The sequence below is a fragment of the Castor canadensis genome, chromosome 3 (assembly GCF_047511655.1).
Source record: "Castor canadensis chromosome 3, mCasCan1.hap1v2, whole genome shotgun sequence".
NCBI lineage: Eukaryota > Metazoa > Chordata > Mammalia > Rodentia > Castoridae > Castor > Castor canadensis.
In genome coordinates, this window is record NC_133388.1 from 6,968,871 (window position 1) to 6,996,235 (window position 27,365).

The 27,365-nt window shown below is 49.2% G+C and overlaps 2 protein-coding genes across 27 annotated transcripts in view; one reads left to right on the forward strand and one right to left on the reverse strand.

Annotated features, from left to right (window-relative positions):
* The first annotated feature begins 213 nt into the window (after positions 1–213).
* On the forward strand, positions 214–14,291 carry Xrcc3 (X-ray repair cross complementing 3). 4 transcript variants are annotated; one of them, XM_074067083.1, is made up of 9 exons: positions 214–620; positions 1,948–2,057; positions 2,325–2,477; positions 5,047–5,184; positions 5,543–5,755; positions 7,547–7,701; positions 10,452–10,664; positions 10,777–10,823; positions 10,900–14,291. In XM_074067083.1, exons 3-9 carry the CDS (start codon positions 2,423–2,425, stop codon positions 11,126–11,128), a joined length of 1,050 nt encoding a protein of 349 aa, XP_073923184.1. In that variant the 5' UTR covers positions 214–620; positions 1,948–2,057; positions 2,325–2,422; the 3' UTR covers positions 11,129–14,291. The 4 variants fall into 4 exon arrangements, with proteins under 4 accessions (XP_073923184.1, XP_073923183.1, XP_073923182.1 ...); XM_074067082.1 differs by having other exon boundaries at positions 214–1,104; positions 10,452–11,091; XM_074067081.1 differs by having other exon boundaries at positions 10,452–11,091.
* Positions 8,938–27,365, reverse strand: part of Klc1 (kinesin light chain 1) — a 65,145-nt gene continuing 46,717 nt past the window's right edge. The window contains exons 13-18 of one of the 23 annotated variants that reach the window (XR_012445995.1): positions 26,700–26,861; positions 20,312–20,442; positions 16,941–17,007; positions 14,028–14,150; positions 9,705–9,771; positions 8,938–9,353 (exon numbers count right to left, since the gene is read on the reverse strand). Coding sequence is in view for 21 of the 23 variants with exons in the window: in XM_074067060.1 (XP_073923161.1) it covers positions 14,028–14,150; positions 16,941–17,007; positions 20,312–20,442; positions 26,700–26,861 (483 nt within the window). In the remaining 2 variants the exon portion in view is untranslated. Of the gene's footprint in view, positions 9,354–9,704; positions 9,772–13,605; positions 15,044–16,940; positions 17,008–20,311; positions 20,443–21,251; positions 21,830–22,497; positions 22,548–24,451; positions 24,519–26,699; positions 26,862–27,365 lie in introns of those variants that run through there. The other 22 variants (XR_012445996.1, XM_074067067.1, XM_074067065.1 and 19 more) reach the window with 22 other exon arrangements.

The window sequence follows — 27,365 nt, forward strand, 5'->3', positions numbered from 1 at the left end:
TCCAATCCGCACAAGGGCCCCACCCCTGCCACCGTGCGGTCGGCCACCAATTGGAGGTGAGGGCCGGTCTGGAGATACGCTCCGCCCCGCTTGGGGCGACTGAGACTTTGGATTGGTCAGTTAGTCAGCCGCTTCGTTTCTGATTGGTGTGAACCACCCCAGGGCTCCAGGCGCTCATTGGAAGAGAAGGACCAGCGAGGTGGGACGGCGCGAAGAGGCGAGAGGAGCGCGCGGGACCTGAGAGCCGCTGGAGCAGCGGGCCTGCGGTCGCTCCCCGCGGCCCGCGGACAGGCGTGGGTCCGCGGCACCGGGTGAAACGGAAGGAACGTGCGTCTTTACTGCGCAGCCGCTACCCCAGAACCGAGACTCCGGCCCTGCGAGAGCGGCAAAAAGGACGCGCGCGCAGCCGCGGGAGAGGGCCTCCCAGGCGGCGCGGGTCCTGACGTCCGCCGGGGAAAGTGGGCCGCCGCGGGGACAGTGTGTGCACGTGTCGGTTCCCGGCGGCCGAGGCGGGTCCGCAGGGCGCCCTGCGAGACCGAGGTGGACCTCGTGGCCAGGGGCCGCGCGGTTCCGGAGAAGCCACAGCAGCGGCAGTGGCGGACGAGGCGAAGAGCGCCCGGGTGAGAAGGAGGGAGCCGACCGAGACCAGGGGTCTGGGACGCCACGCCTCCAGCGCCAACTTTGCCGAGGCCGCAGGGAATCGGAGGCCAGGCTGGGTTCCTGCAGGTCGAGCGCTTGGAGCAGGCCGGGAACGTGCTGCCTGCGCCCGAGGCCAAGACCAGTCGTTGTGGGAGCTGGCCTTGTGACCTGACCGCTCTGTGCCTTCATTTTTCCTCTTCGTCGTCAGGCTTGCTGAGTTGATGCAGGCCGAGGGCTTAAAACGGCCCGTGGAACTTCTCAGCGCTCACACTTCGCCACCTCCCACAACTTCTCAGAGATGGCCGTGGACTCGCCGTACCTGAGCTTAGCTCTGAACTTGGCGACAGAAAGAAAAGTATCAGTTCTGGTCTTGTGGGTGAGGCGGCCCTGAGTGAGCAGGCAGAGCGGGAGTGGCACCCCTCTGTCCCCCACAATCTGGTTTCTTTGGGGAACTGGCACCTCACGGTACGGTAGCTCACTCCTACTTGAGGCTTAGCTTCAGTGAGCCACGATGCACCTGCACTTTGCTCAATCCCTGTGCACAGCTTGCTCCCCAGTTGAAGAGACACCTGGCCCTAATGATGTGCTCTTCTGCAGCTGCTGGACCACCTTCTCAGATCTGCTGTCCAGTTCCCTGGGCCACCTTCAGGGGGACCCAAACCTCTGCATGTCTCCTGGGCAACCTTAGTCGTGCTTGCCATCAGCACAGCCCTCAATAGCCAGACCATGGGGACCTCCTTGTGTGCTGCTCCAGGGTGCTAGAGGGCAGGGCCAGCTGCTAGGAGTCCTGTGACCCCACCCTGAAACCTGCCCTCCTGCCTGGCAGCTGCCTGACAGGACTGTGGCCAACACACCCTGGGTTCTACTCTCAGCCTAAGGCCATTCTTGGCCATGGCCATCGTGCTAGTGCTGGCCTCTGTCTCCCTGTCCAGCCTGGGAGGGTGCCTGCACCTGAATGCAGTACTGTCCAGGCAGCATCATACTCTAACCAGTGCCAGGGATGCCTCAGCCACAGCACCAGTTACCCCAGAGTGTGAGCCTCAGACAGGACACCAGCCCAGAATGCAGTTTCCAACATGCCTTGCACAGTCTCAGCCATGCTGATTGGAAGGCTACAAGGGAGTGAAGTGGTTTGCAGGACAGGGCTCTTGTGACCCTCAGTCAAGTCCCTGTGCAGCTAGCCCAGGTTGCCAGGGTGAGGAGCAGCCCTGTGCCTCCGCTGGCCCTGGTCTTCCATTGTCCTCTGCTGAGGTTTGGATTTCCCCAGCACCCTGCAAAATCCCACTCTCACTTTTCCCCTCTTTCCAGAGTTCCTGTAGAGGCACACTTGAAGGACATTGAACTAGAGAATGCCAAACACACCTTGGTTGAGTGAGCCCCACACAAGTGGATCTGGCACCGTCCACATCCTAAGATAGGTGAGTGGGCACCCTGAGGACTTGCACACAAAGCACTAGTTTTCTTCTCACTCTTCGGGATGAGCGGGGATGGCTGGCACTTTTAAGGTGTGGGGGTGCTGGAATTTTTCAGGCACCTGCGCTGCCATGATCCCTAGACTTCTGAGCTGCCAGGTCACGCTTAGAACTCAGTGGCATGGACAAAGATGCCCTTGGGCTTATGAGATGGTCCTTCCTGCCCTCAGTGAGAGACAGCCACACTGAGGGTGAGCACTCGCTTCCCCACAGGTGGTCTGAGTTGACAGCAAGCACCTTGGAATTTGTGACCATTGTCTCGTCTGTCCCTGGGAAATTATGAACATCCTGGTGGTCAACCCATTGAGGAAATGGATTTGGATCAGCTGGACCTTAATCCCAGAATTATTGCTGTGGTCAAGAAAGGTATATTTATTTTCACTTATATAAGACAGGTGTGCTGTGTAAAATGAGTGGGTGTATATAGACAATTTAAGGAAAAACAAGTTACAGAATGCTGGTTGTCCAAGCCTGTTCCATAGAGAGCCCCTTCCTAATTGTGCAGTGTTGGAATATGCTGTGGGCTTTTCAGTTGCGTGTATGTTAACTGAAAGGAATTTTACAGTTAATTTTATTTCTGTCAAAGTAATACATGTGCCTCATGTACAAACGAGAATAAGTGTAGGTTGATGGGTCTGATTTGTCATGTGTGAGCTATCAGGCTTTCTGCTGGGCTGAAGGTGAGCTTGCTTACACTCCACCTGCCCCTCTTCCTCTGCATACCTCTTGGAAATTGTGAAACTGGGGGTGGGAGGCATTTCTGACTGTTTGCTGTCTTGGAACATCTTTGTTTTGTTTTTTTCCTGTAAGTTAGTAGTTTCTCCTCTTTTTTATATGCTGAGTTTTCTATGTACTTCTCACTGACTTCCCCACATGAGTGCTCAAGGGGCTGGACAGCTCACCCATTGTGTTTATGTCCCGGGCACCTCCATCCCAGGCATACCCCACCCCTGCTCCAGTCTGTGCTAGCTGCCTCCCAATCCTGCCACATAGCAGGATGTCCTCCTTGTCTCCTGGGATGTCTGTTATGGATGCTTGCACATCAGGATGCTTGTGGATTACACCGTGAAGAACTCCAGATATACCCAGGTGACTGGGGCAGGGTTTTGCTGTCCTGCCTGGTCTCCCACACCCCCATTCTCATCTGTTGGTTTCCTGTCTTCTTATATATGGCCTCATGATCAAACATCATCCTAGAGACAAAATGGGGAAGCCACTGTGCCAGGGAGTTGTTCTTGCTCATCTGCATCTTATGAGAAAATGAATTTTCTTTGAGGCACCAGCCAAGGGCCCACTGTGCCTGCAGGAGCCTTGGTTGCCCAGAATGTTCCTCTCAAGCACTGCTTTTTGCCTGAAAGCCTATTTTGTTTTATTTTAAAGCACTATACAGGCCAGGTGCTGGTGGCTTATACCTGTAATCCTACCACTTGGGAGGCTGAGATCAGGAGGCCAGCCCAGGTAAATAGTTTGCGAGGCCCTGTCTCCAAAATAACTAGAGCAAAATGGACTGAATATGTGGCTCAAGCAGTAGAGCACTTGCTTTGCAAGTTCAAAGCCCTCAGTTCAAACACCAGTCCCACAAAAAAACAAAAAGCTGGGCTCACACATGTAATCCTAGCCACTTGGGAGGATAAGATCAGGAGGATCATGGTTTGAGGCCAGCCCAGGCACATAGTTTGTGAGACCCCCATCTCCAAAATAACCAGGGCAAAATGTACTGAAGGTGTGGCTCAAGTGGTAGAGCACCTGCTTTGCAAATGCAAAGCCCTGAGTTCAAACCTCAGTCCAACCAAAAAGATTTTAAAAGTGCTACACAGACTTTCTTTACTTCTAGCCTTTCTGTCTTCTGTATCTTTTTCAAAGAGCACTTCAGGAGTTCTGTTTTTCCAGTCATGCATTCTAACAATGTCCATTTTGTAACTGGAGACTTCAATACATGTAAGGTAGCCACACAGTACTACAGGTTTCAATTTCCCTTCTCATGCTGAGACACTTGTCCTTCTTCATGATGTTGTTTTCTTTTTTTTGCTGCTTTCTGAATTGGTTTGGATATATTTGCAACATTTTTTTTCTTTCTACTAGTTTGAAAGTAGAGAGTAAATCCAAGTCCAGATGTAATTACCTCCTCCTAAAATAGCAGGCCCTGGCGTGCTTTACTCTGTGGACCCACCAGCACTCCATCCTGATTCTCAGTGCCAGTTCTCGCCACCTGACTTGGATCCAAGCTCTGCTCTCCCTCCAGCACTTCCCTGGGTGGGTCTGAGGCTGTACCTTAAGCTTAGCCTAGCACACAGACCTGAGTGTGGCTTGGTGATGCTGTGTTGCCTTTTATGTTGTTCCTTCCTGCCTCTCTCCCTCCCTCTCTTCTTTCTTAAATATTCTTTTGTGATGCCAGGATTAACCCTGGGGCTTTGCACATGCTAGACAGTGTTCTCTTGCTAAGCTGTACCCATAGACCCAGATACATGCTTTTTTTTTGAGATGAGTCCTGCTATCTTGCCCCAGGTTGGCTTGGAATTTCTGGGTTCAAGTGATCCTCCTGTCTCTGCCTCCCAAGTAGCTGGGATTACAGGTGTGTACCACCATGCCTGCAGCATTGCGTTTCTTGAGAGACTTTTGGAAGATGGAACATAATAACAGTCACCTCCTCTCAGTGTCTGGGTCTTGTCCTCCATCTCTGGCTCCTGCTGCTGCTGACACAAGATCCCAAGGCTCAGGTGACAAAGATGCAGAGCAATTGCAGCTAGTACCTCCATCAGGCCCTTCCTTTGTCACACTATCTAAGATGTCCTGGGGGCTTTAAGAGGCAAGTGGCTCCAGACCCTGCCTCTAGTTCCCCAGGCCTGGGGTACAACTCTCACTAACACCGTCATTGCTGTCTCCCCTCAAGTTAACATGGTCTGACTTTTCCTGTGGTTGATCTGTGTCATTTCAGCCAAACTGAAATCAGTAAAGGACATTCTGCACTTTTCTGTACCAGACTTGCAAAGACTGACCAACCTGTCTAGCTCTGATGTCCACCACTTGCTAAAAGCAGCCTCCTCACATCTTCGGGGCAGACACATACTTACAGGTGAGCAGAGAGCGACTGCTACCTGGGGTTCCTGCTGGAGGCAGATGGGGTGGACCTGACATCAGGCCTGGTGGACATCACACTCCAGGCTCCACTTAAGGAATAACCTTGCAGCAGCTGCCCAAGCCCAGGTGTTCTTGCCTCACTAGTCCTGTACTAGTGGGATCATGATCATAGTTTCTGACCAGATATATTAGGTGGCAATGGAAAAGACTAAAGGGCCTCAGGGACCCTTGCTCATTGGGTCACTTTCTTGGGCCCGAGAAGGGATGAGACCATAGGATTAGGAGCAGACTAGATAGTGGCATTGAGGTGCTACAGTGCTTGATATACCTCCTGACCCTGGCCCACCCTGCAGCGCTGCACCTGCTCCAGCAGAGGGATCACTTCCCTGCACAACACCAGCACCTGAGCCTAGGTTGCCCTGTTCTGGACGGCCTGCTGGGAGGTGGCCTGCCCCTGGAGGGCATTACAGAGCTGGCTGGCCGCAGCTCAGCAGGGAAGACCCAACTGGCACTACAGCTCTGCCTGGCTGTTCAGTTCCCACGATGGCATGGAGGCCTGGAGGCCGGTGAGTGGCTGCCCTTCTATGGCGGCGGGGGGTGGGGGGTTCGAGGTAGCTCTCAGGATTCCCTACCCTGTTGTTGGGTGGCTTTCTGCTGAGGTGGGCTAGCAGTCACCTCTCAGGCTATTTTCTTTGATACCTACCTTCCTCCTTCCAAAAGAATGAAAAGGAAGTAAGGTTGTGCTTGCTGTAGGAAGGAGGGGGTAACACTGTAGGCAAAGCTGGCTCAGGTCACTGCTAGCACAAAGGTGCTGACCCTCAGGGTTACCCCATAATGTGAGCTGAGCCCTACACCTATGCTACAGGCTGATAGGGCCTGCCAATAACTTGGCCCATAATACTGAAACATAGCATGTGACATTTTCCTCAAGTGAGGGCCAGTGGTCTGAGGATGACAAAGGCAGCCACACCACCCATGCGTGTGAAGTGAGCAGCATGTAGAACAGCTCAGTTAAGTTCTCAGAACTGCCTATACAATGGGCCAAGATCTCTGTACCTGTGCCTTCTGCCCTGTGCTGACGATGGCAAGCAGGACTGAGCTGGACCGACCCATGCCAGCCTGGCCCCCACCCTAGCACCACCTTACACTCCAGCAGCCACATATGGAGGCTCCTCCCATTCCCCCTTGTCAGTACTGTCCTCTCTAGACAGCTGCTCCTGATGGGTGCGAGGTGGAATCTCATGGTTTTGACTACATTTTCCCTGATCCTTAGTGATGTGAATGTCTTTCACGTGTTTACTGGCTGTACTTTGAAGATGTGTCTACTTGATTCCATGCCATTTTAAAATTGCCTTTTTATTACTGAGTTTTAAGAATCCGTTTTGTATTCTGGATACAAATCCCTCATCAGGCATGCTTTCTTTCTTTGGGAAATTGTCTTTATTTTCTCAGTGCACAAACATTCGTTTATTTTATGAAGTCCAATTTATCTATTTTTCTTTGGTCACTTGTGGCTTTGGTGTCATTTAAGAACCATTGCCCACTCTAAGGTTAGGAAGATCTACCTGTGTTTTCTTCTAAGACGTCAAGGGCTTTAGCACTCATGTCTGATCCATTTTGAGTTAATTTTTGCATGTGGTATAAGGATCCAGTCTCAGTCTTTTGCTATCTGGTTGTCTGAGCACCATCTATGGAAAACTGTTCCCCTCCCCCATTGAATCATCCTGGCATCTTTACTGAAAACCCATCACACACATACACAGGGAAGCCCGGCTCTTAGTTGCAGAGCTCTCTTCCTGCTCTGGTGCGGGTTCTGGGCTTGGCAGTGCATGTTGCCTAGGGGCTGTTCAGGCTCCAGTGACCCATTCACTAGATCCTCACTTGGTTTACTGGCTCTTCAGATCATTGTAAAGACAAAGGCATCACTACATAGCAGGAGCTGCAGGAGGAGCCTTGCAAGTAGAACAGAGGAAACTTTGGCTCAGTGAAACCTTTGAGAGTGTCCCTGGACAAGAGAGGGATGTTTCCAAAAGCTCCTTAGCCCTGGTGATCAACTCACTCCCCTGCCCAGCCAGGGAGGAAAAGCAGGGCAAGTGAGGCAGTTCATTTGTGGCCATTCTAGCCCAGGACAGGCCTAGTGTCAGAACTGAAGACCCAGCCAGTGTTCCAGTGGGGCCATCTGGCCACAGGTAGAATGAGAGCCAGCTCTAGCCGGCTACCTTCCTCAAGTCAGAGATGAAAAACCATGAGGGTCAGAGTGGGAAACATGCAGCCGTGTCTGTATTTGGTGTGTGTGGTAGCCATGGAGGCATTTTGGGTCCTCAGACATTTGGGTCCCTGGTGCTCTGGCTCTCCAGGGGCTGTCTACATCTGCACCGAGGACATCTTCCCCAGCAAGCGACTGCAGCAGCTCATCTCACAGCAGCAGCAACTGCGCACAGACGTTCCAGGAGAGGTGGTTGAGAAGATCAAGTTCAGTAATCAGATCTTTATCGAGCATGCAGCTGATGTGGTGAGCATGTCTGCTCTGCCCGCTAAGGCAAGGCACAGCCAGCTGACTTGACCACAGCAGTAACAGGCACAGGGGACACACAGGAAGTAGGGACTCATGGGAAAGGCGCAGGCAGGGCCAGAGGGTGAGGGATCCATGGAGAAGGCCAGCCAGAGTGAGCACATTCCACCTGGGATGGTGGACAATGAACCAATCACATGTCCAGGGTGGGAGGATGGGGAGGGGGGATCCCTGGCTAAACTTAGGGAGAGCTTGCTACACCTAGGTTTTATAAGGATGAACCCAGGTAGGGCGGGGAGCAGGCCTAGGAACCTGACTACATTTTGGCTAAAGGTCTTGATCAGAAGCTGCCTATGGGCCAAATAGGCAGGGCTGCTGGGCAAGCATATCCCAGTCACCTGACACAATGTGAATTTCCCTTAGCATCAAGTCTCATTCAGGTATGAGTCTAGTTCAGGTATACATGTGCCCCATGTTCAGATCAACAACACTATTTGTTACCTGAAATTTAGATTTAACTGGGCCTGTAAACAGTCAACTCATCCAAAAAAAAATGGTAGGGAGGGTGTCTTCTGGGCTGAGGGCCCCTAACCTGTAGCTTCTATCCCGTGAAGAGCCTTCCTGGGCCAGCTCCTTCTGCCCCATTACCAGGTCACCAGGGCCAAGAAAAAGGCTATTCCCCAGTGTGAGAAGCCTATGGGAGCCTCTGGTGGAAGTCTACTCTAATGGTAGACCCGGGACTCACACACATCAGGGAAACCCAGCCTGGATGAGCTACCTCAGCCTCTCCTGGCTGGCTGGGGCCTGGTCCATCCTGCTGCCAGGAAGAAGACTGGAGAGGCTGGCTAGGCCAGACGGGTCCCAGAAGCAGAAGGCAGGGCAGGGCCCTGGGCAGCTTAGAGAAGTCTTTAAACTATGCAGGGATGAGTGATGAGTGGGAATGATTCAGAAAGAGAAGGGAAATCCAGGTGGGAATAAACCTGACTGCCAAATATAAATACACAAATAACAACTCAGGTGCAGGGAGTGCCCTCCATACACAACCTACTCAGGGCATTGCTGTGGCAGAGTCCAACTTCTTTTTTGGCAGGCAGAGGGGAAGTGGGCATACTGGGGTTTGAACTCAGGGCCTCACACTTGCTAGGCAGGAGCTCTACCACTTGAGCCATCCCCCCAGACCCAGAGCCCACTTTTAAGAGTTGTTCTATAAAGATTTTCATTCATTCAAGTCAAGGATAAAGCATATAAACTTTTAATTTTAAAAAATTTACAATAAAATACAATATCACACACAACGTGGGGAACTAAAACAAATGGCACAGGGAGGCCCAAGTAGATATAGGACACATGTGTCCCATCCACATGGGGCTCCCAGGAAGAGGGCAGGGTCACGCTCATCTGCTGTCCCTTCAGGGATGCTGGGGCACCCTAGGCCCCCAGCATAACTGGCTGAGCAGTGCTCTCCTAGGCCTTGCTAGTGGTACGGTTATCAGTATTGTGCTCCACAGCACATGGTCAGGAGAAATTAAATTAGCGCTGCAGGCTCCCGGCCAAGGGCCCTCCCAGCCTCGCCCTGACCGTCACAGGGCCAGCTCCGGGGTCACACACAGCAGCAGTGTCCTGGCGTCCTAAAGCAAGCCAGGCCTGGGTCACTGCAAAAGAAGATTGTAGGTCAGGCCAGACCTGCACTCTAGAAGCAGCTCTGGGAAGGCCTCTGCCTCCCGCACAGGGTCTGTCTAGATAAGGGGGTGGCTCACTGACAGCCTCCCTGGGGCCCCAGGCCACAGGGGACCTACGCGTTCAATATTGGAAAATAGAGAGGCAAGGGAGTAGAGTGAACGTAGAACCTTCCTTCTGCATAAGCAGAGCCTTGGAGTCACACCTGTCCCACATGCACCTCTTCTGTGGCCCTAAGGCCCCAACCTGAAGTGAGCAGGTGCAATGGCCACTTGCCTTCCCCCAGCCACCCAGGCCCTGGCTGAGGGGATGGTACAGACACTCACGTTAGTGCTAGCGTCTTCTAGGCTGCTGCTGTCGTTTTCCACACACACAAGCTCTGCTGGGGATGCCCTGGAGAGAAGCACAGACTGTCACTCCAGGCTGCACACCAGGCCCTCAGCAGCCAGAGCTATAAACACCTCAGCCAGTGTTCAGCAGCCTGCTGGCTGGCCCAGGCCACTTCAGTAGACACTGAACATCGAGGCAGCAGAGAGGCCTCTCAGCTGCATCCTCAGGCCTGCCTGCCTCTCTCAGGCGACACAGCAAGTCTCCACTCTGTGCACAGCAGCCACCTCACCTTCCCCATACACTCCTACCCATCACCTTAGCCAAGCAAAGCTCTACAGTCAGAGACTACTTCCACCTCATAGCCCACTGAGCCTTGGTGTCAACAGGCACACTGGCAGGAAGGCAGCCCAGGATACCTGCTTTGGGGGAGGGGAGGTGTCTCCACCCATCTAGGGCTGCCTGAAAAGTGACACCTCCAAAGACTGGAAATGACAGCCATAGAGCAGAGAGTGGCTTGGGCTCACAAAGAAAGGTGCCAGAAGGGGTTAGTGCTGAAAGGCCTTAAGTTCATTGGAGCCCTGTGAGAAAAGTGTGAGATCAGGCTTAAGGTGCAGGCCCAATGTCCCATCCCTCAGCTAAGCAGGAGGCAGCCAATAGGACAGTGCCATTAAAACCGCAAGTTAGAGGGTCACCTAAGGAGCCACTGGCCAGTAAAAACCATGATGCCATCCCCTCTCTTGCAGGACACCTTGTTGGAGTGTGTGAGTAAGAAGGTCCCTGTCCTGCTGTCAAGGGGCATGGCCCGCCTGGTGATCATTGACTCAGTGGCAGCCCCGTTCCGCTGTGAATTTGATAGCCAGACCTCAGTCCTCCGGGCCAGGCATCTGCAGTCTCTGGGGGCTGCACTACGCCAGCTGAGCAGCACCTTCCGGAGCCCTGTGCTGTGCATCAACCAGGTGGGAGAAGCCAGCAGTGGTCAAGAGCTCAGGCCCAGAAACCCAGGGAAAACAGACAGATGGGTAGCAGCTGTGAGGTTCACTGCAGCTGACCACCACTTGGCATTTCCAGGTGACAGAGGCTGTGGAGGAACGAGGCTCAGAGCTTGGGCCACCAGGGTGAGTGCAGGCACCAGGAGGTGGGGGAGGATACGCAATGTGTTTGTGAGCAACAGCAGCATTTCTCATGTCTTAGACCCCTGGACCAGCATCTCTCTCCAGCCCTCGGCATCACCTGGGCCAACCAGCTCCTGATGAGACTGATGGTCGACAGGTCCCATGAGGAGGGGGCCACCCTGGGCTGGCCCAGCAGCCCAGCCCGGACCCTGCGGGTGCTCTTTGCCCCTCACCTGCCCCCCTCTTCCTGCTCCTACACAGTTAACTCAGAAGGGGTGCGAGGGATGCCAGGGACCACATCCAGCTAACACAGCAACACCTGTGGAGCAACTTAACCAGACCCTGTGGAGCTGTGATCTGGCCAAGCCCTTAAAACCATCCTTGTGGGCACTCAGCAATATGCTTCCAGGAACTCTGGTGGTACCTGGCGACCTGGGGTGCTCTGCTCGGGCTTTCTGTCCCCTCCCTGGGTTTTGTCCAACCAGCTTGCCAGGCCTTGACACTTATCTCCATAGTCTGTCACTCAGAAGACAGATGACTTGCCAGGCACTGACAGCTCCTGGAGATGTCTCCACAGTGGCTCCCACAAGGGTCTCTTGCTCTATCCTCGGCTTTCCCCACAAACCTCCTGGGCAAAGACTGGGCTCAGCAGCTTGCCCAATGGGGTATCCCTTCCAAAGACACCCTCCCCACTGTTCAGGCCATAGTGGGCTACAGTGAGGCCCCTCAGCATACACTTTATCCCCAAAGATGGTGCAGAGCAGAAGAAACACGTCAAGCAGACCTCAGGCTGTGGGCTCAGAAGAATCAAGGTAGGAATAGGACTGACCTGACCTTTGCTCACCTCAGGCACCCCTAGAACACAAGCAATTTTGTGCAGCTTATAAAAAAGGACATAAGGAAATGGGAAGCAGTATCTAGCTCATGTGCCCCCTTCCCTATCCCCCAAGCCTAGGCCTGTGGTGAGGAGATCCAGCAACTCTGGTCCAGCACACTGAAGGAAAACATGCAGGATGCCTGGTGTGGCCACCTGCACAGACCCAGCTAGAAGCAGAGCTGCCTGGAAACATCTGGCTGTGGACTCCAGAATCTGACCACATCATTGTGGATGTGAGGCCCAGTGCTGTGGCTGTCTTGATTCCCACCTCCCCCCTCATGCTTCCACTTCCAGAGCCTTCAGTAAGGAGACCTGTCTGCAGATGCCCTACAGCTCGTGATGTGTGCCCTCTTCATGACTCTGGGTCAGACACTGTCACTTGTCCCCTCCCCCCTAGGTAGGGAAACAGACACAGACCAGCCAAGTGGCAGATACCATGACCCCCCTGTAGGGGAGGAAGGGTCACCCTAGGGCAGCACAGGCCCTGCAGCCATGCAGACTGGTTGCCAGGGCGGGACCACTCCATGTGGAGTACATCAGGTTTTTCAGAGCCACCTATGGCTCTGAAAGGTTAAGAACCTAGCAGAGGCTGGCGCAGTGGCTCAACTGGTAGAGTGCTGAGTTCAAACCCTGTACCAACAAAAAAAAAGAACCTGGCATAAAGATGAGACAAAGCTGTTTGGGGTTGGTTGGTTGGTTGGTTACAAAACAGCTTTTCTGCAAACATGCAGGGAATTCACACCAGAAAATAAAACTTTATTTTTATAATTACATATAAACAATTCCAAATGACTTTTCTAGGTAAACTGTACTGACAATTAGAGAACAAATTATAGATCAAAGGTGGAGAAACATTTAATAGTGGCCTCACTCCTGGAGGTGCAGAAGTGACCACATCCACCTGCTGAGCTGAGGGGCTACCCCACCAGGCTGTCCCCTGGGAGCCCCTGATCCTACTGGGGTCTTTGGCTAGAGACCCTCCCTCCTGTCCCCTAGGTAAGGTGATTAATCAGGGACCAGACAGCCGAGCCCCTCAGGGCCATTTCTTCATCACCTTATAAAACACTAGAGACACTTGAGTTCTTCCCCAGGGTTGGGAAGCCACTTACAGTCTCCGATGGATCAGACTGGGGTGGCTGTGCTGTGTGCTATGCTGTATGAGTTGACCACTCGCCTTCACTCCATGCATCAAGTACGTCTTACAGTTTTAGAACCAATCACGGGCTCACACTGCTTAAAAGTAAATGCACACATGGAACATAGCAGGCACTAGTGCACAGTCTGCTTCCCAAGGAGGTTCCAGGAAGTTATGACCACAGAAAGTATTCTACAGCTTATAAACATTTATCTCTAGCAATTGTTTAATATAAATTACTATATAGATTTCTAATTACATGACATTCCCAGAGCTTTCTGACCAAATGGATTTTTTTTTTATTCCAGAAAATTACCTGACACCCCCACCCACCACACACACATACACACACACTGTAAAATCCTGGAACCAGGTGCTGCCTAGCGCCCCCAACCACTTACATGCTTTCCTGCCACTTACACCTCCCACAGAAAGTCTCTAGGGATGGTTACTGCATATGAAGCCACTGTGGAGTGACCTCTGCTCTGTGTGCCACTGGTAGGGGACTCACATTTGACAAACTATGAAGAAACAGGTATAGCTTTGACTTAGGTCCCCTCACCATACGGGAGACACTGAGAAGGAACACTGGCCACCATTTCTCTTCTGGGAATACTTAGGTACAGCCCACGGGGGCTGTGGCATGGCTCACATGATAGAACACTCAAGGCCCTGGGTTCAATCCCCAGCACCACACAAACACGAAAAGTGCAAAGAGAAACAGGTTACAACCACCTGGTGAGATTACCAATGGTTCCATCTAGCTGCACTCAGTACTGAAGTATCCATCTATGTGCCCTAGCTTCTTCCACCCCCAACACTTCCCCACCAAAGGTAACTGACCCACACAGCACTGGGCTAGTGGCTGAAGCCAGTGTCCACAGGTCCACCACACAAAATGGGCTGTTCCATGCAACCTGGGGGGCCTAAAATTCAGTCCTATAGTTAGCCCTAGATTCATTCCTCCCCATGGCATCTGTCTTTCCAGAGAACCAAGTGCACGTTTTGATGTAGTAGTAGCTTCCCTGTGGAGAAGCAGGCCAGGACTAGAGTGGTAGGCACTGTGTTCTTGCTGGGTTGTGGACATAGCAGCACCTGAAACCCACTCTGCCCAGAGGACTGCATGAATATGCAGAGCCGAGGCACCTTCTGAAAGGATGGAGTTTAAATTTCTGATTCTTAATTTACATGGTACCTATGCAGGGGTGGGGGAATAGTGGCTTCTCACTCCTGGCCCACCAGCAGCTGCAGAATTCAAACAACCAGGAGCTTCAGGAAAGCAGTGAAGACGGTGATGGCTGGAAGCCCTTCCCCAGCACTGCATTTGTGATAGAAAATGACACTAAGTTACAAGAAATAGGAAAGGATGCATCTCGGCATTCTAGCTTATTGGTATGGATTACACACCTTGCCATTTGTATTTTCTTAGCCTACAAGTTAGTCTTATACATTGCCTTGGGGTTGGTCTAAAAAATTCTTGTCAAAATCCACCCTATGAGAAAGCTTTTTTTAAGACACCTACCTACATGCTTAGCGTACAGGGGCCACCAGGAGAGAAAACACACTGCAAGGACATGGGCTGGAACATCAGGCACAGAGCCCAACACCACAGCAGCCTGAGAGCAAACAGCTGGAGATCTGCCCGTTTTCTCTCAACCTCTTCTTCTCTGGCTCAGACTGTACTGACAGACTACTGCCTGCTTGTCATTCTGAAAGGATGGCGTTTAAGTTTCTGACTCTTTAATTTACAGCCTTATTACAGTATTAAGATTTTAAATAGATTTTGGTGTCATGGAGAAGGGTGGCAGCCAGAAGTACGCGAGTATCCATGTGCACAGTGTTCATTCCAAATGAGCCTCGGCCACCTGCTGGTACCACATCTGCCTTCCTGGGCCATAGCACCTGCCAGCCTTCAAGCATCAGCAGGTACTAGATACAGACCGATTAACAGAATTCTGGAGCACAGCTGCCCAGCACTTTTTAAACAGCAGCCTCCAGATGTTGGTGGACGTCACCATCTAGAAAGGAAGCTCAACTGCCAAGGAGGGCGAGCTACCCTTCCAGGAAGGCTGGAGGGGCTGGCGGGGCTGCGAGGGTCTCAGTGCTCCATTAGTCTCAGGGATTCTATCTAGCTCTTCCCAACCCTCAGTGGGCCAGGTCAGTGTGGCTGGCACTCAGAGTTCTCGAGTCTGCTAGACAATTATTTCGTTCCTGTGTGAAAAAACAAATGGGAAAATTATACTTAACCAGTACCTCCAAGGATGCCAGCTTCGAGTGCTCTTAGCCTCTTGACACTAGCTGCACCCGCTATGCCCCAGTGCTCAAGTATGCACATGAAAAACCCCATGTCTGTAAAAAACGCTGCCTTTGGCTAGAGTATAGCTCTATGGTAATGAATATGCTTGGCAGGTGCAAAACCCTCAGTTTGATCCCCAGCACCAAAAACCACAGAAACCCCACCATCTTTGACTCCTGGTGCCAGGTGTGCTGAAAACACACCACCCAGTGTCCTACCAGTGTCCTCAGCTCCCTTCCTAGAGATGAGCTCTTGGGCAATGTCCCTGGGTGCTGCCAGGCCTGTCCTGTCACATAGCTGACATTCTGTTAGTTGGATTTAGGCTTCACCAGGTGTGGTGACCAGGAAGTCCACTACCACCAGATGAGCTGTAAGTGCCAGCACAGAGAGCAGCCAGCACAGCAAGTCTCAGCTGCTCCACATGTTGAGTCTGCTTGGGGCACCTGAGCAACAGGGCCAGGTTCTAAGGTCACCAAGGGAACAGCCACACCCGACAGCCACAATAGATGTTTCAGAGAGAGGAAAACTGGAAAGGCCATGCTTTACACATATGTAAAGATAAGCATGGCTCATCTGTGTGAGACGGCCAGTGGGGCAAGTGCTGAAGACATCGGTGTCAGAGTGACAATAGTAGTTACCATGTTAGTCAGTTTTAACACTTAAAACACTGGACAGCAGCTTAACTGGACAACAGCTTTGTTATAAACTTATTAGAGACTAATACACAAACTGATCATACAGGCTTTCATATTTATCAGAAGAAATTAATTAAATCAAATTCTTTCTTTTTTATTTTTTTTTTTTTGCAATCCTGAGGGTGGAACCCAGAACCTTGCACATTCTAGGCAAACGTTCTACCATAAGCTTAGTCATCTGCCTTAAGTCAAACTATTCTTAAAGATATCAAGCCAGGTGCCGGTAGCTCATACCTATAGTCCTAGCTACTCAGGAGGCAGAGATCAGGAGGATCGTGGTTCAAAGCCAGCCTGAGTAAATAGTTCACGAGACCCTATCTTGAAAACCCTTCACAAAAATAGGGCTGGTGGAGTGGCTCAAGATGAAGGCCCCAAGTTCAAGCCCCAGTACCGCAAAAGAAAAAAAAAGAAAAAACTTCATGAAAAAGGGCTGGTGAAGTGGCTTAAGGTGTAGGCCCTGAGTTCAAACCCCAGTACTGCCAAAAAAAAAAAAAGAAAGATTAGTATATCAGAGCCTGGCATGGTGGTTCACACTTGTAAATCCCAGCTATGTTGAGGATAGGTAGGAGGATCTGGTCTGGGGCCATTCCTGAGCAAAAAACTCAAAACCCTATCCAAAAAATTGGGTTGGCAGAGTGACTAAAGTAAGCACAACACCCCAAGTTCAAGCCCCAGCACCACCAAAAATAAATAAATAAATAAATAAATAAATAAATAAATAAAGCAAAAAGGGGCTGGGGGAGTGGCTCAAGTAATAGAGCATCTACCTAGGAAGCATGAGGCCCTGGGGTTCAAACCCCAGTGCTGCCAAAAAAAAAAAAAACACAAGCTCAGTAACTGATCAATAACTGGCACCTCATAATTCCCATGGTTAGTACTGGCAGAGTGGCTCAAGTGGTAGAGCACCTGCCTAGCAAGCATGAGGTCCTAAGTTCAAACCCCAGCACTGGAAAAAAAAACCTCACTCTATAACTCCCACAGTCCACAATGACCCAAGACAGTAAGTCACTGCCAGCACACATCTCTAAGTTTCAGCCTCTGCTGAGGACCAGTGTGGGCCTGTGGCAGGACTGCTCAGCACCTGACGGCCAGAGCACCAACGGGGTAGGCTCCTTACTTGGAAATGATCTTCTGTAGCCTTGCCACCCGCGTTAAGAACATTCAGAGAACTGGCACGCTTCATGCTGCAACCCGGACACAGACATGCAAGGACAAACGGATGAGCACATCGGTCAACAGCAATAAAAAACATGCTAAGCCCTCCATCCCCTCAAAGGCTCTGATGCAACCAGCAGGTCCTGGAGGCCGGGGACCTGAGGTACCAGGAGGTCTTTCTCTCACTTGGCCTCAATATTCATGTCTGTGCTCTCTATGTTTAGTGCCCAGGAGAAAAATCCCCGTCTCACAGGGAAATGCCTGTGTTAGCATAATGTGGGGAAATGCTAAGTGTGGCTCCCCCTCCACATATGAACCTGCTCAGCCTCCAAAGAGCCACCCCTGCTCTGCCAGGTATCTGGGGCAGGGTTCATGCAGGGCTCAGCACACACAGGAGACAAAGCTCATTGTGAAGACCAGTTCATAACTATATTCTGTATTTCATGGTTTTGTAAATTTATAGTAAAGAAAAACAATTTTATCATTTGTAAGATAAACTTTGAAGCCAGTATTTCTCTCCTTAGAAAACTAAAATTTAAAACAGATCTCATGGTTTTACATACAAAGAAATAACGGATTTATAAATATATTTACTTTTTCTCCCCTTTGATATCTTTAAAATACTTGATGGAATGGCCTGCTTACAAATTACCTGTCGCCTAAATTTAAATTATGAATTTAATTGTTTACTGTGACCACAGTGCTTCCAAATGTAAGATCCCCACAGCTGTTACAGCCAAAACCACCCAGGCCTGGGCTACTGAAGGTCCCCACAGGATGCGAGATTCTGAATGTGTGCTGTATGCCACACCCAATGGGCACTGGCACATACAGGGACCATGGGCAGTGGCTGAAGGACTGGCACAGCAGGCACAGGGCCTGGCCCACATCACAGCATCCAACCAATGGCTGACTCAGCCAGTTCTCATGGAATCAACTACACCAAAAGCAAAGGCCTTCCTTTACCTTTCCCCAAGCAAAACTCACCCCAAACTGTCCAAACCAAGACAAAACAAAAACATCTCAATGAAGCCCAGCCAGTTATGTTGTTTAGAATAAACAAATTTTTCTCTACCTAGAACTACTCAGGTGCAAAGTGTAAAATCAAACCAAATCACAGTTATATCCTGATGTATTCAATTATTCTCAGTCTTACCTAATTGGCCAGTTAAGAAGGCTACACAACCTTCTCTCTCAAGCTCCCTTTACCTCACAAGGCAAAAGCAACAATGTGACCTCTCACAAGGAGTTTGTCTTGAACTCTTAAGGCATCAAAACTAATAGGACAATGACAGTTCTGGGACCAGCTTGCAGCAAGCTGCAAGTGTCTTGCTCCTGGTGCATCCAGGTCAGCTATTCTCATAGGATCCCCAGTCCAACCCAGTCCGGCAGGCCCAGCTCTACCCAAGAACCTAGGGTTCCCCTAGGAGCTGATGAATCAGACATTTAGGAGGGCCAGGAAGTCTGTGGGAGGCCCAAGAACCATTGGTCCAGAACCATTGGTCCAGCAGACACAAAAGGGGAAAGACTACATGGTTTTATGTGTCCTATGGGAAGAGATCCAGAGTCACTGAGAAAACAGCTTTCATGTGTGAATGCAGATGTGTGGCTCATGTCAGATTAGACTGGACAAGGGGCCATAGCACTGGACTCACCACAACTCCAACACCAGGGATGGCTATACGCAGCCACCTGATGTTTTATCCTGGTAAGTCCGAAGGAAAATAAGGAAGCCATAGGAAAATCCCAAGCGCTCTCACATGGGAGGCACAGTTTATGTTGCACGGCTCAGAACCAGAACTGGACTTTGCACATAAAAACTTCAAAACATTCAAGGCCTCAAATGATCAGTGTGCCTTCCTCTGGTCAGGGTGTTCTGACACACAGAGCTTTCCACTCAAAAGATCAGCCAGAGAGAGGGAAGCCCAGCAGCCATGGAGCTCTGTTCAGGCTTTCTCAATGATGTGAGAAATGCAAGCCATCAATCCTTCAAAATGCACAAAGAGCAGACAGTGACCTCACATTGTAGTTCTGGAAATCTCTAAGGCAGACTAGCACTTATCTCCCATCACAGGCAGTTAACACTGCATCTGACCAGTAGGAAGCAGTTTGCTGCTAGCTCCCCACATTTCCAGAAGCCCAGGCAATCTTCAAACACTGGACCTTCCAGAAGGTTTTTACAAAATCACAAGCCTTCCCAACCTGTCTCTACAGCAGCAGGCTGGCAAGCAGTTGTGAGGAGACAACAGTACTTTAAAAAAAAAAAATCATTTCTCTTTCCACCTCCCAAAATCCACTGAAACAATTTTTCATCTACAAGAAGAGGCACACACATCACAAGACAGCCTGGACCCATCACGGCTCTCCACCCAGATGAGGAGCCAGGCGGTGAGCGATAGCAGGGTCCTCCCCGAAGTGGCACTGAGGGGAGTGAGAGTAAACATACTTTTAAAAGGCAGAGTCACAAACAAAACAACTGAAAGACACACAACTTTACTAAGTCCAACATATGCTTCAAAGGCTCTTGGTGAATTCACAGCTCTGAGCCAATTAGAATTGTAACTAGCAGAACATTTGAAGTGGGATCACTTTTAAAACAGGATTTACTAAGACCCAATCTCTAATGAGTAGGAACTATGCAGGAAGTAAGGCACACAGAATGGCTGACAAGATGGCCATACAGAATGTCTCCAAGGCAGTCAGGATCCAAAAGAAACAGGTGGCTGGCTCATAGCACAGCAGTGAAGGACAAAGGGCCCTACTGTGACCCACCTTGTGGAAATCCCTTTGACAACGTGGATGTCATTGCTGAGGAAACTCCAAGACCCATGACTTACACCTTTCTTTAAACACATGGAAATCTAAGGTTTTGAAAATCTAAAGTAACTCCTTATAACAAAGTTGTAAAATCATGCCCTTCTTCTTGAAAACCCTTTTTCTCCCCACAATACCTGAATGAGATTTGATATAATTGTAGCTGACACCTGACTTAAAAAAAAAATTTAAAGCATTTAAATTAATGCTACTTTAAGAAAGAATGCCTGTCTAGTGTAAACAAGTCTCAAATGCTCAGTGGGGATTAGTAAATTCCCACCATTCACAGTGAAAGCTCTCTATGAACATGTAACAAAACCACAGAATTCCATAAACTTTTGAAGGCATCGCTCTGTTAGCCACTAAACAGCAGTTTACCAGTTATTTCTCAACCCACTGAAAATCATCAGACAGAACCTATTCCACCACCCCACTGCTGAATCTGGGCCCACCAGGAAGGTCTTCTCTGAGGTCGCGCAGGGTGTGCTGGCAGGGAGGGCGGGCTGGGGAGATAGTTACCCAGGGTTCCTTGGCTCACTGTCCCGTGAACTTCCTCCCTTCAGCTTCCTAACCAGCTTCTCACTGCTGCGTCTAATGGAAGCCCGGAGTTTGCTAAAGGAACCACTGCGTTTTAAAGATCCAGTGCCATCCTGAAAAAAATGTGAACAAGTGTGAAGCTGCAACGTGTCTCCCTCCCACCCCCGAGGCACAGCTGGATACAAGCAAAAACTCCCAGCCCTACAACCCAACTTGCTGCCAGGGACTCACTGGTGATTCGAGTCCTGCTGGAACCACCAGTTTGCCATGCACATAAATACTGTCACATAGGAATATACCCATCTTTAATTTTGTCAAAGAAACCCAATGATCATGGAAGCCCTTGAACAGGAGGAAGCTCATTCAAACAAGTCATCATATCCCCAAAGAAGAATTAATTAGATTGCTGCTTTGAGACAAAGGACAAAACTGAGAAAACTGAGACAGTTTATAGGACTATCGCCAAAATCAATAAACCTGTGAGCATGCACCAGCCCAGGGCCCACAATGCTCAGACCTAACAAAGACAACTTCCTCTTGACCATTTCATCTAAGGCAATACTTAGATGAATTGCTTCCTCAATTTTACAGAGTGCTTTTATTACTGTTGATTATAAATGTGGCTGGAAAAATTAAATAAAATGTTCACTTTATACAAATAACTAGAAATCCTCAGGCACCTTATAGGAAGCAAGTAAAGAGCAGCAGCTTTCATAACGAATTTGAACATTAGAAATGAAGCACCTGGGAGAATCCAGGCAAGAAAATCAAAAACAGAGTGAAAAATGTGTGCAGCAGCAATGTTCATTCTCAGAAGCGATCCCTCAGGAAGGCTGCAGGAACTGGTCCTCCTAGAGGCTACCCAGCGCTGTATTCCAAGGAAGAGGGAGCAGTGCACAGAGCAGACAGACACAGACGCAGGTCAGTTGAAGTGAGTTTATTAGAAGTTAGAAAGACACAAATACACACATCACTGAGCACTTGAAGATTAGTAGAGAAAAGCAGAATTGCCAAAATTTCACACAAAGACTACACAGCAGATCTACTTCAGCGTGTCCTGGGAAGGCCTCGGTGCAGGGCGCTGGCCAGGTCTCTAAGTACACTGGGAACGTGCAGCACATGCCTTACTCCTACAGCTCAGCAACTGTCCACAGGTCACCGTCATGCCAATATAACAAACCTGTGTGACACTTCTAACTACCTGCTACCAGAATAAACAGCTAATCGCTCTTAACTGTTAAACTTGTGTGTTACATAGTAAATGGATTTATTAATACAGTTGATATTACTAAGTACATATCTGGCAAAGCTACATGTATACAGAAATCAGGAACCCCCAACAGGTCAGCAGCACCGAAAGGAATAACCAGTCCCAGAGGTGCAGCTCTGACAAGCTCCTAGGGGGCTGCTAGACACAGCGGGCAGCACTGAAGAGGGGGAGTCGGAGGAGGCGCTGCCCGTCATGCAGGAGCAGTGCGGGAGGCACCCGGGCGGCTAGGCCTGTCAGACAGAAAGGAGAGAGAACCATGTGAGCCCATGGTGAGGACAGAGTGGCAGGCCCCGCTCCACACAGCCTGGTCTACAGTATTTCTAGGTCACAGATCTCAGCGACGCGATGCACAGCTTCGGTCCTGGGCCTCCCCTTCCTACCATCGTGCTTCACCAGGCCGGCTCAGGGAAGCTGGACACGGTGTGTCTTAGAGAATCTAGGCTGGTTCACTCCCAATAGTCATCAGAGTGAAAGGCAACATTTTTATACATGCTAGCATCCTTCTAGAAATCTCCTTAATTCTTAAATGTAAAAGATTACACTAGTAACTCTACATAAAGGAGATTCAGCAATGAAAAACACTGGGACCAAAATAAAGGCTACACGCATAAGACACGTTCATTTAAGCTTCTCCTGTCCTGGTGTATCCCTCAACTGAAAAATTCTCCCAAAAATCACATGACTTTCATTTTCTTAAAATACTAACATCTAGGACATTTCAGAAACTTTAAGACCCACTGACTTTAAAGGGTGACAGCACATTTTTAAACATGCAGTTGACAATCCAAATAAAATTAATTTCCACAGGCAACAATGCCTCCTGGGTCCTGCACGAGTGGCAGCTGACGTCTCGGCAGGAGCACAGTCAGGGGCTTTGTCCCTGCCCGCTCGGACTCACCATGGACGCTGAGCAAGTCATTTAACCAGCCCGAGCTTCATCTTTCTCATCTTTAAAATGGAAAAATAAAACTTGTTACCAACGCCTCATGAATGCTGAGAGGACAAGAAAACATCAGATTTCACTGCTCCTCAAGAAAGATACTAAGTGCTACATGGTTCCCGCATCTCGAGATCCTACAGCCCACCACCATCTTTTTCACTCCCACCACAGGGTGCTCACCTGCCCCAAGCAGGAAGTCTTACCTCCCTCTCCCAGGTTCCAAAAGGACCTCACTGACATGCACACAAATTCAGAGCCACAGGGGTGGTAAGTGACAAGGGCAAAGGGGCAAGGAGGCCTAGGCTCAGCCTGGGCCAGCCACCGTCTCCCTCAGGCCAGGGGATCCAGGTAAGCCCATATCCAGCTGCATCTAACAGGTCTAACATCTCAGGCTCGGTCTGTCCTGCCCTACACTTAACACCTGAGCACCTACCCCCATCCTACCTCCCAGGACCTGAGGGAAGGACAGCGGCCACCAAGAACCCAGGCAAACATCCACTGATGTGGGCTCAGGGCTTAGGAGGTTCACTGCATCCTGACAAATCTTTATGTCAATCTTTATGTCATAAAAGACATTCACATTACAAAGTGAATTCTGAACAGCAATTAATTTGATCACATATTGAATGTAAAATATACAGTGATAATTTTTCAATGTATAATAAGATTACAGATGCTGTGGCATTTTTAAAATTTATTTTTTAGCATATTCTAGTTGTCTTTCTACTATAATTTTTCAAAATAAAAATAATCCATTCCTAATACATCCCATTCCCCAATAATCCTGGGTTAAGAATTTAGTGCCTTATTAAAAACATGTAAAACTCTCAGCATGGGAGCAGTGTAAAAGAAGGTGAAACAGCCGGGGGGCTGCCTCTGCAAGACCCCAGAAGACCCCCAGCACCTGAACACACAACACAAAAAGGACAGCAGAAACGAGAGGCTGCCCTCAGGAGCTTAGGGTCCATGGACATCTAAGTCATGTGTTGCTGTATATGTCCCTCAGGACCACTGTCAACACAGTGACTTCACATCCTGCGAGGACCTGGCGCCCATGGCTGATGTGTGCTTCACACAGTGAACACAAAGCCGTGTGGGCCAGAGCTGAGGAAATCCAGTTTCACCCAGGAAAGACAACAAGGCATAAGGCGTCTGCCTTCTCAGAAGCAGAACCCTACATGGAAGGGGCTCAGCGACTATGGTAGTGCCTGCCTGACCCCTGCCTCACACCTAAGCGAGCCTAAGGAGCTGTGTTTCCAAGTAGTGTGGCCATGATCTTTACCACACAGCTGAAGGGGACAGACTGTACTCTCTGAGAAGTGACCTGCCAGGGCAATAATCTGCCTCATAAACTGCCTGTGAATCCCCAGCACCTGATGACCTTCTTTCCTCTACCTCCATTCTGGTGGACACAGACCCAGTGTCTGCAGGGCAATCGTTGGTACCTAGTCAGCCTTCTCTTAACCATACTACCCTGTTTTAAATGCTATTTCTGAATATTGAGAGAAAGCCTAACATCCTATGTGAATAGCTACTGTGGTTTAGTCAAAAGCCAGCATTCATCCCTGTACTCAGTCATCTCTGCTGAAGCTATGACTGCCCAAGATATCAAATGTTCTTTCTAATGTAGAAGTCCTCAAGGTCTTAAAAAGCACTCCAGTCTTTTTTAAAAACTTAAAACCTCATGCAGAACCCCAATATAAAATAAAATTCAAGTGGTATTTCCTCACTACAAATGGGTGTGCTGGTGCACACCTGTAATCACAGCACTCGGGAGGCTGAGGTGGGAAGATCTTGAGTGTCAGGCCAGACTTCAGACTGGCTATATAGCAAGACCCTGTCTCAAAAAGAAAAGAAATATATAACAAATTCTTATTATAATAAAGTAAAGCAATAAGAATAATGAAGGTACCTTTATAAAACTTGAAATCTGAAGCTAAGAGAGACAATCGGTCTTGACATCTATACTTCAATTTTATCTGTATTACATATAATACCAGAAAAAAAATTTTTTTTCAGTGCTGGGATCAAACTTAGAGCCTCATGCATGCTGGGCAAGCACTCTACCACTGAACTATTCCCCTGAGGCCTAAAAAAAATCTTGGTACACACTAAGTGATTGCCAACAGTAACTATCTTTAAACTGTTTACTGTGCAATCTCAAGCAACTGCACTTAAACAGAAACAGCAGGAGAAATACTCTGTGGCAGAAGAGACAAGTCAGCTTGCTAAACCAAACTTGACACTTAAAATGGACTTTTTATGTATCGCATACAGTCAATACCTCAATACAGCTGATGAAAAAGAAACACCTCCATGTTTACTCAGGGCCTTGTGGTTGCTAGGCGTACAGCTCTATCGCTTGAGCCATGCCCCAGGCCCTATACTGCCTTTTTAAAATAATACAAGTATGCTCTGAAGCTGGGCATGGTGTAATCTCAGTGCTTGGAAGGCTGAGGCAGGAAGATCACGAGTTTGAGGCCAGCCTGGGCTACATAGCTAGACCCTGTCTCAAAATAAAAGTTTAAAAAGCTGGGGATATAGCTCGTGGTAGAGCATTTGTCTAACATGGATGAGGTCCTGGGTCCCATTCCCAGATAGCACTAACAACAAAAAGAAAAAGAAAAAGGAAAAAGAGGAAGAAGCGGTCTCCACTGAGAGGAGCATTGCTGCCCCTTACTATAGTCTGCTGAGAAAGCACCACACACCCTCTGGTAGGTAAAAGCAGTGCTCTTTCTCCCCAAGTACATCTTCAAGACATGGGTGGATCTGGGCTGTTGACAATTTTACTGTCACAGGACTGATGTGAATACGGACCTAGAAATACTGTCTCAAGAAAAAGTTCCTCCAGAACTTCACCCAGGAGTGTTAAAAACCTGCAAGCAGGCCTCTGAAGGCCAAGCAGGGAGGGCCTTTCTGGACAAAGCATGCAGGTGCCAGAGAAAAGAGTACAGTACACAGCTCTGACAGCACGGCCCAGGCAGGAGGACTTTGGGCCTCACTGTAGTTTGGGACCACTGCCCAACTGGGCTTAAGCGGTCAAAGCGTATGCTGATTGGTTGTCTTGGCATAGAAAGAACCAAAGCAAGAAAGCTGCTGGATAAAGACAGTTAAGAAAATGTTCTCCCTGAAATTTGGCTACTAATATTTTTTACAATATGTTTAGTCAGGATGCTAGCTCCTCCCAAACTGATACAGCTATAGCAAATTCTAAAAAATAAATCAATTCAAAAAGTAAGACAAACTTAAGGAAGCCCCAAAGTACACTCTGAAAAACCACACAGTGACAACTGGTCAAACTGCAGTGCTATAGTATCTTCAGAACACCCAGGGGCACCTGGGGGTGAAATCCTGCATCCAGCTCTCCCTGAGGAGGGTATATTTCCAGATTCCAGCCCAGCACACAAAGACTTTGGCCACCTATTATGGAAATCCACTAGAGGAAGCATCCAGAAGCCATATGGTCTCTGTGACACTGGGTGAGCAGCAGCAAAGGGAACTTCCTCAGAGCAAGCTGGTGGGAGCAGGCAGGGCCTGTGCAGCCCCTCAGGGTTCTGCCTGTTCCAAATACAGGCAGGTGGTCCTGACCCAAAAAGCTCCAGCAGACAAAGTGAAGAATGGAGCTCCTCAAGTACACACAATGTTTAAGACTGAGGCAGGAGAGGGAGAGAAGCAGCCACCCTAACGTTTTTTAAGTTGTTCTCTTCTAAAAAGAAATTCCAATTAAACAGCATCTCCCTTTAAGGCAATCTAATTAATTCTAAAAAATCCAGAGCAGCCTGCTCAGTGAAGTTAGGAGCACTGAGTTAGCAATGAAATGGACAAGTTAGAGAAGCAAGTTAGTTGTCTGCCACACTGATCCCTGGAGCATCGTGAAACCAGACTATGGCTTAGGCTTTACACAGCCAGGACACTCAATCAGCATAAGTGCTCAAAGGGAAGCCAGACAGCTTTCATGGGTTCCTAAGCAGAAGAAAATGACTACTTCAAGCAACAGCCTTCAGTGTTAGCAGAAGTTAGGAACTTATAGAAAGCTTCCCTGGCACTTAATTTGAGAAAAGTAGAAGATCTAGCACATGAAACAGAGAAGGGCCAGTGAGCGCAGCCGGTGGGCGAGCCAGCAGCTCCCCTAGTGCGGGCCAGCTGTGTACTGTACTTACCCCATTCCACTCTACGCTCATACTCACTTCCTCCCCTCCGTCAGGACCACTCTCGTACTTGACCACGTCCGTGTTGAGGCTCTCCCGGCTCCTCCGCTTCTCCATGTTCTCAGGATCATTTAGTACTTCAGCCACTCTCTGTTTGTGAACAGTGTCAAGACCCTGTGAGCCAGGTGGGGGAAAATGGTTTTGACCCATTAGCACTTACATCTTAGAAGGGAGTTCCAAGATATGTGAACTTCACGAGGGACTTTTTAAGACCAGTTGTTAATCACCAGAGGGAAAAAAATTAGATCAATGGTTCCACAGGTGTGGAGTAGAAGTTAGGGGGCTTCCTAAGGTGACAATGATGTGTTTGGGTTTCATGGTATCTTCTACACTGCCAAAACTTATAAACATATATATAGAGCTGTGTTGCACTCTATGTAACTGTTTACCTCAAAAAAGCTGTAAAGAAAATTATATATATTAGTTCTAGTTAATGATTTGTAAAGAAGAGTACTGATGTCTGCAGATTATCTGATATGCTTTTAAAAAAGGACTGGCAGATGGATACTCCTGTCCATCTTTATGTGATAAAGTATCTAACATGTTCACAACACAGTCTAGGTGGCAGGTACAGAAGCATAGAAGTCATTCATCTCTTCTATGTGTTTGAGAAGCTTC

Excerpts from the sequence above, each read along its gene's own strand:
- Xrcc3 (XM_020181157.2), top strand. The coding sequence starts at position 2,423 with ATGGATTTGGATCAGCTGGACCTTAATCCCAGAATTATTGCTGTGGTC. Across the intron at positions 5,185-5,542 it reads GGGCAGACACATACTTACAG|CGCTGCACCTGCTCCAGCAG; the intron begins GTGAGCAGAGAG and ends CCCACCCTGCAG. Across the intron at positions 7,702-10,451 it reads TCGAGCATGCAGCTGATGTG|GACACCTTGTTGGAGTGTGT; the intron begins GTGAGCATGTCT and ends CCTCTCTTGCAG.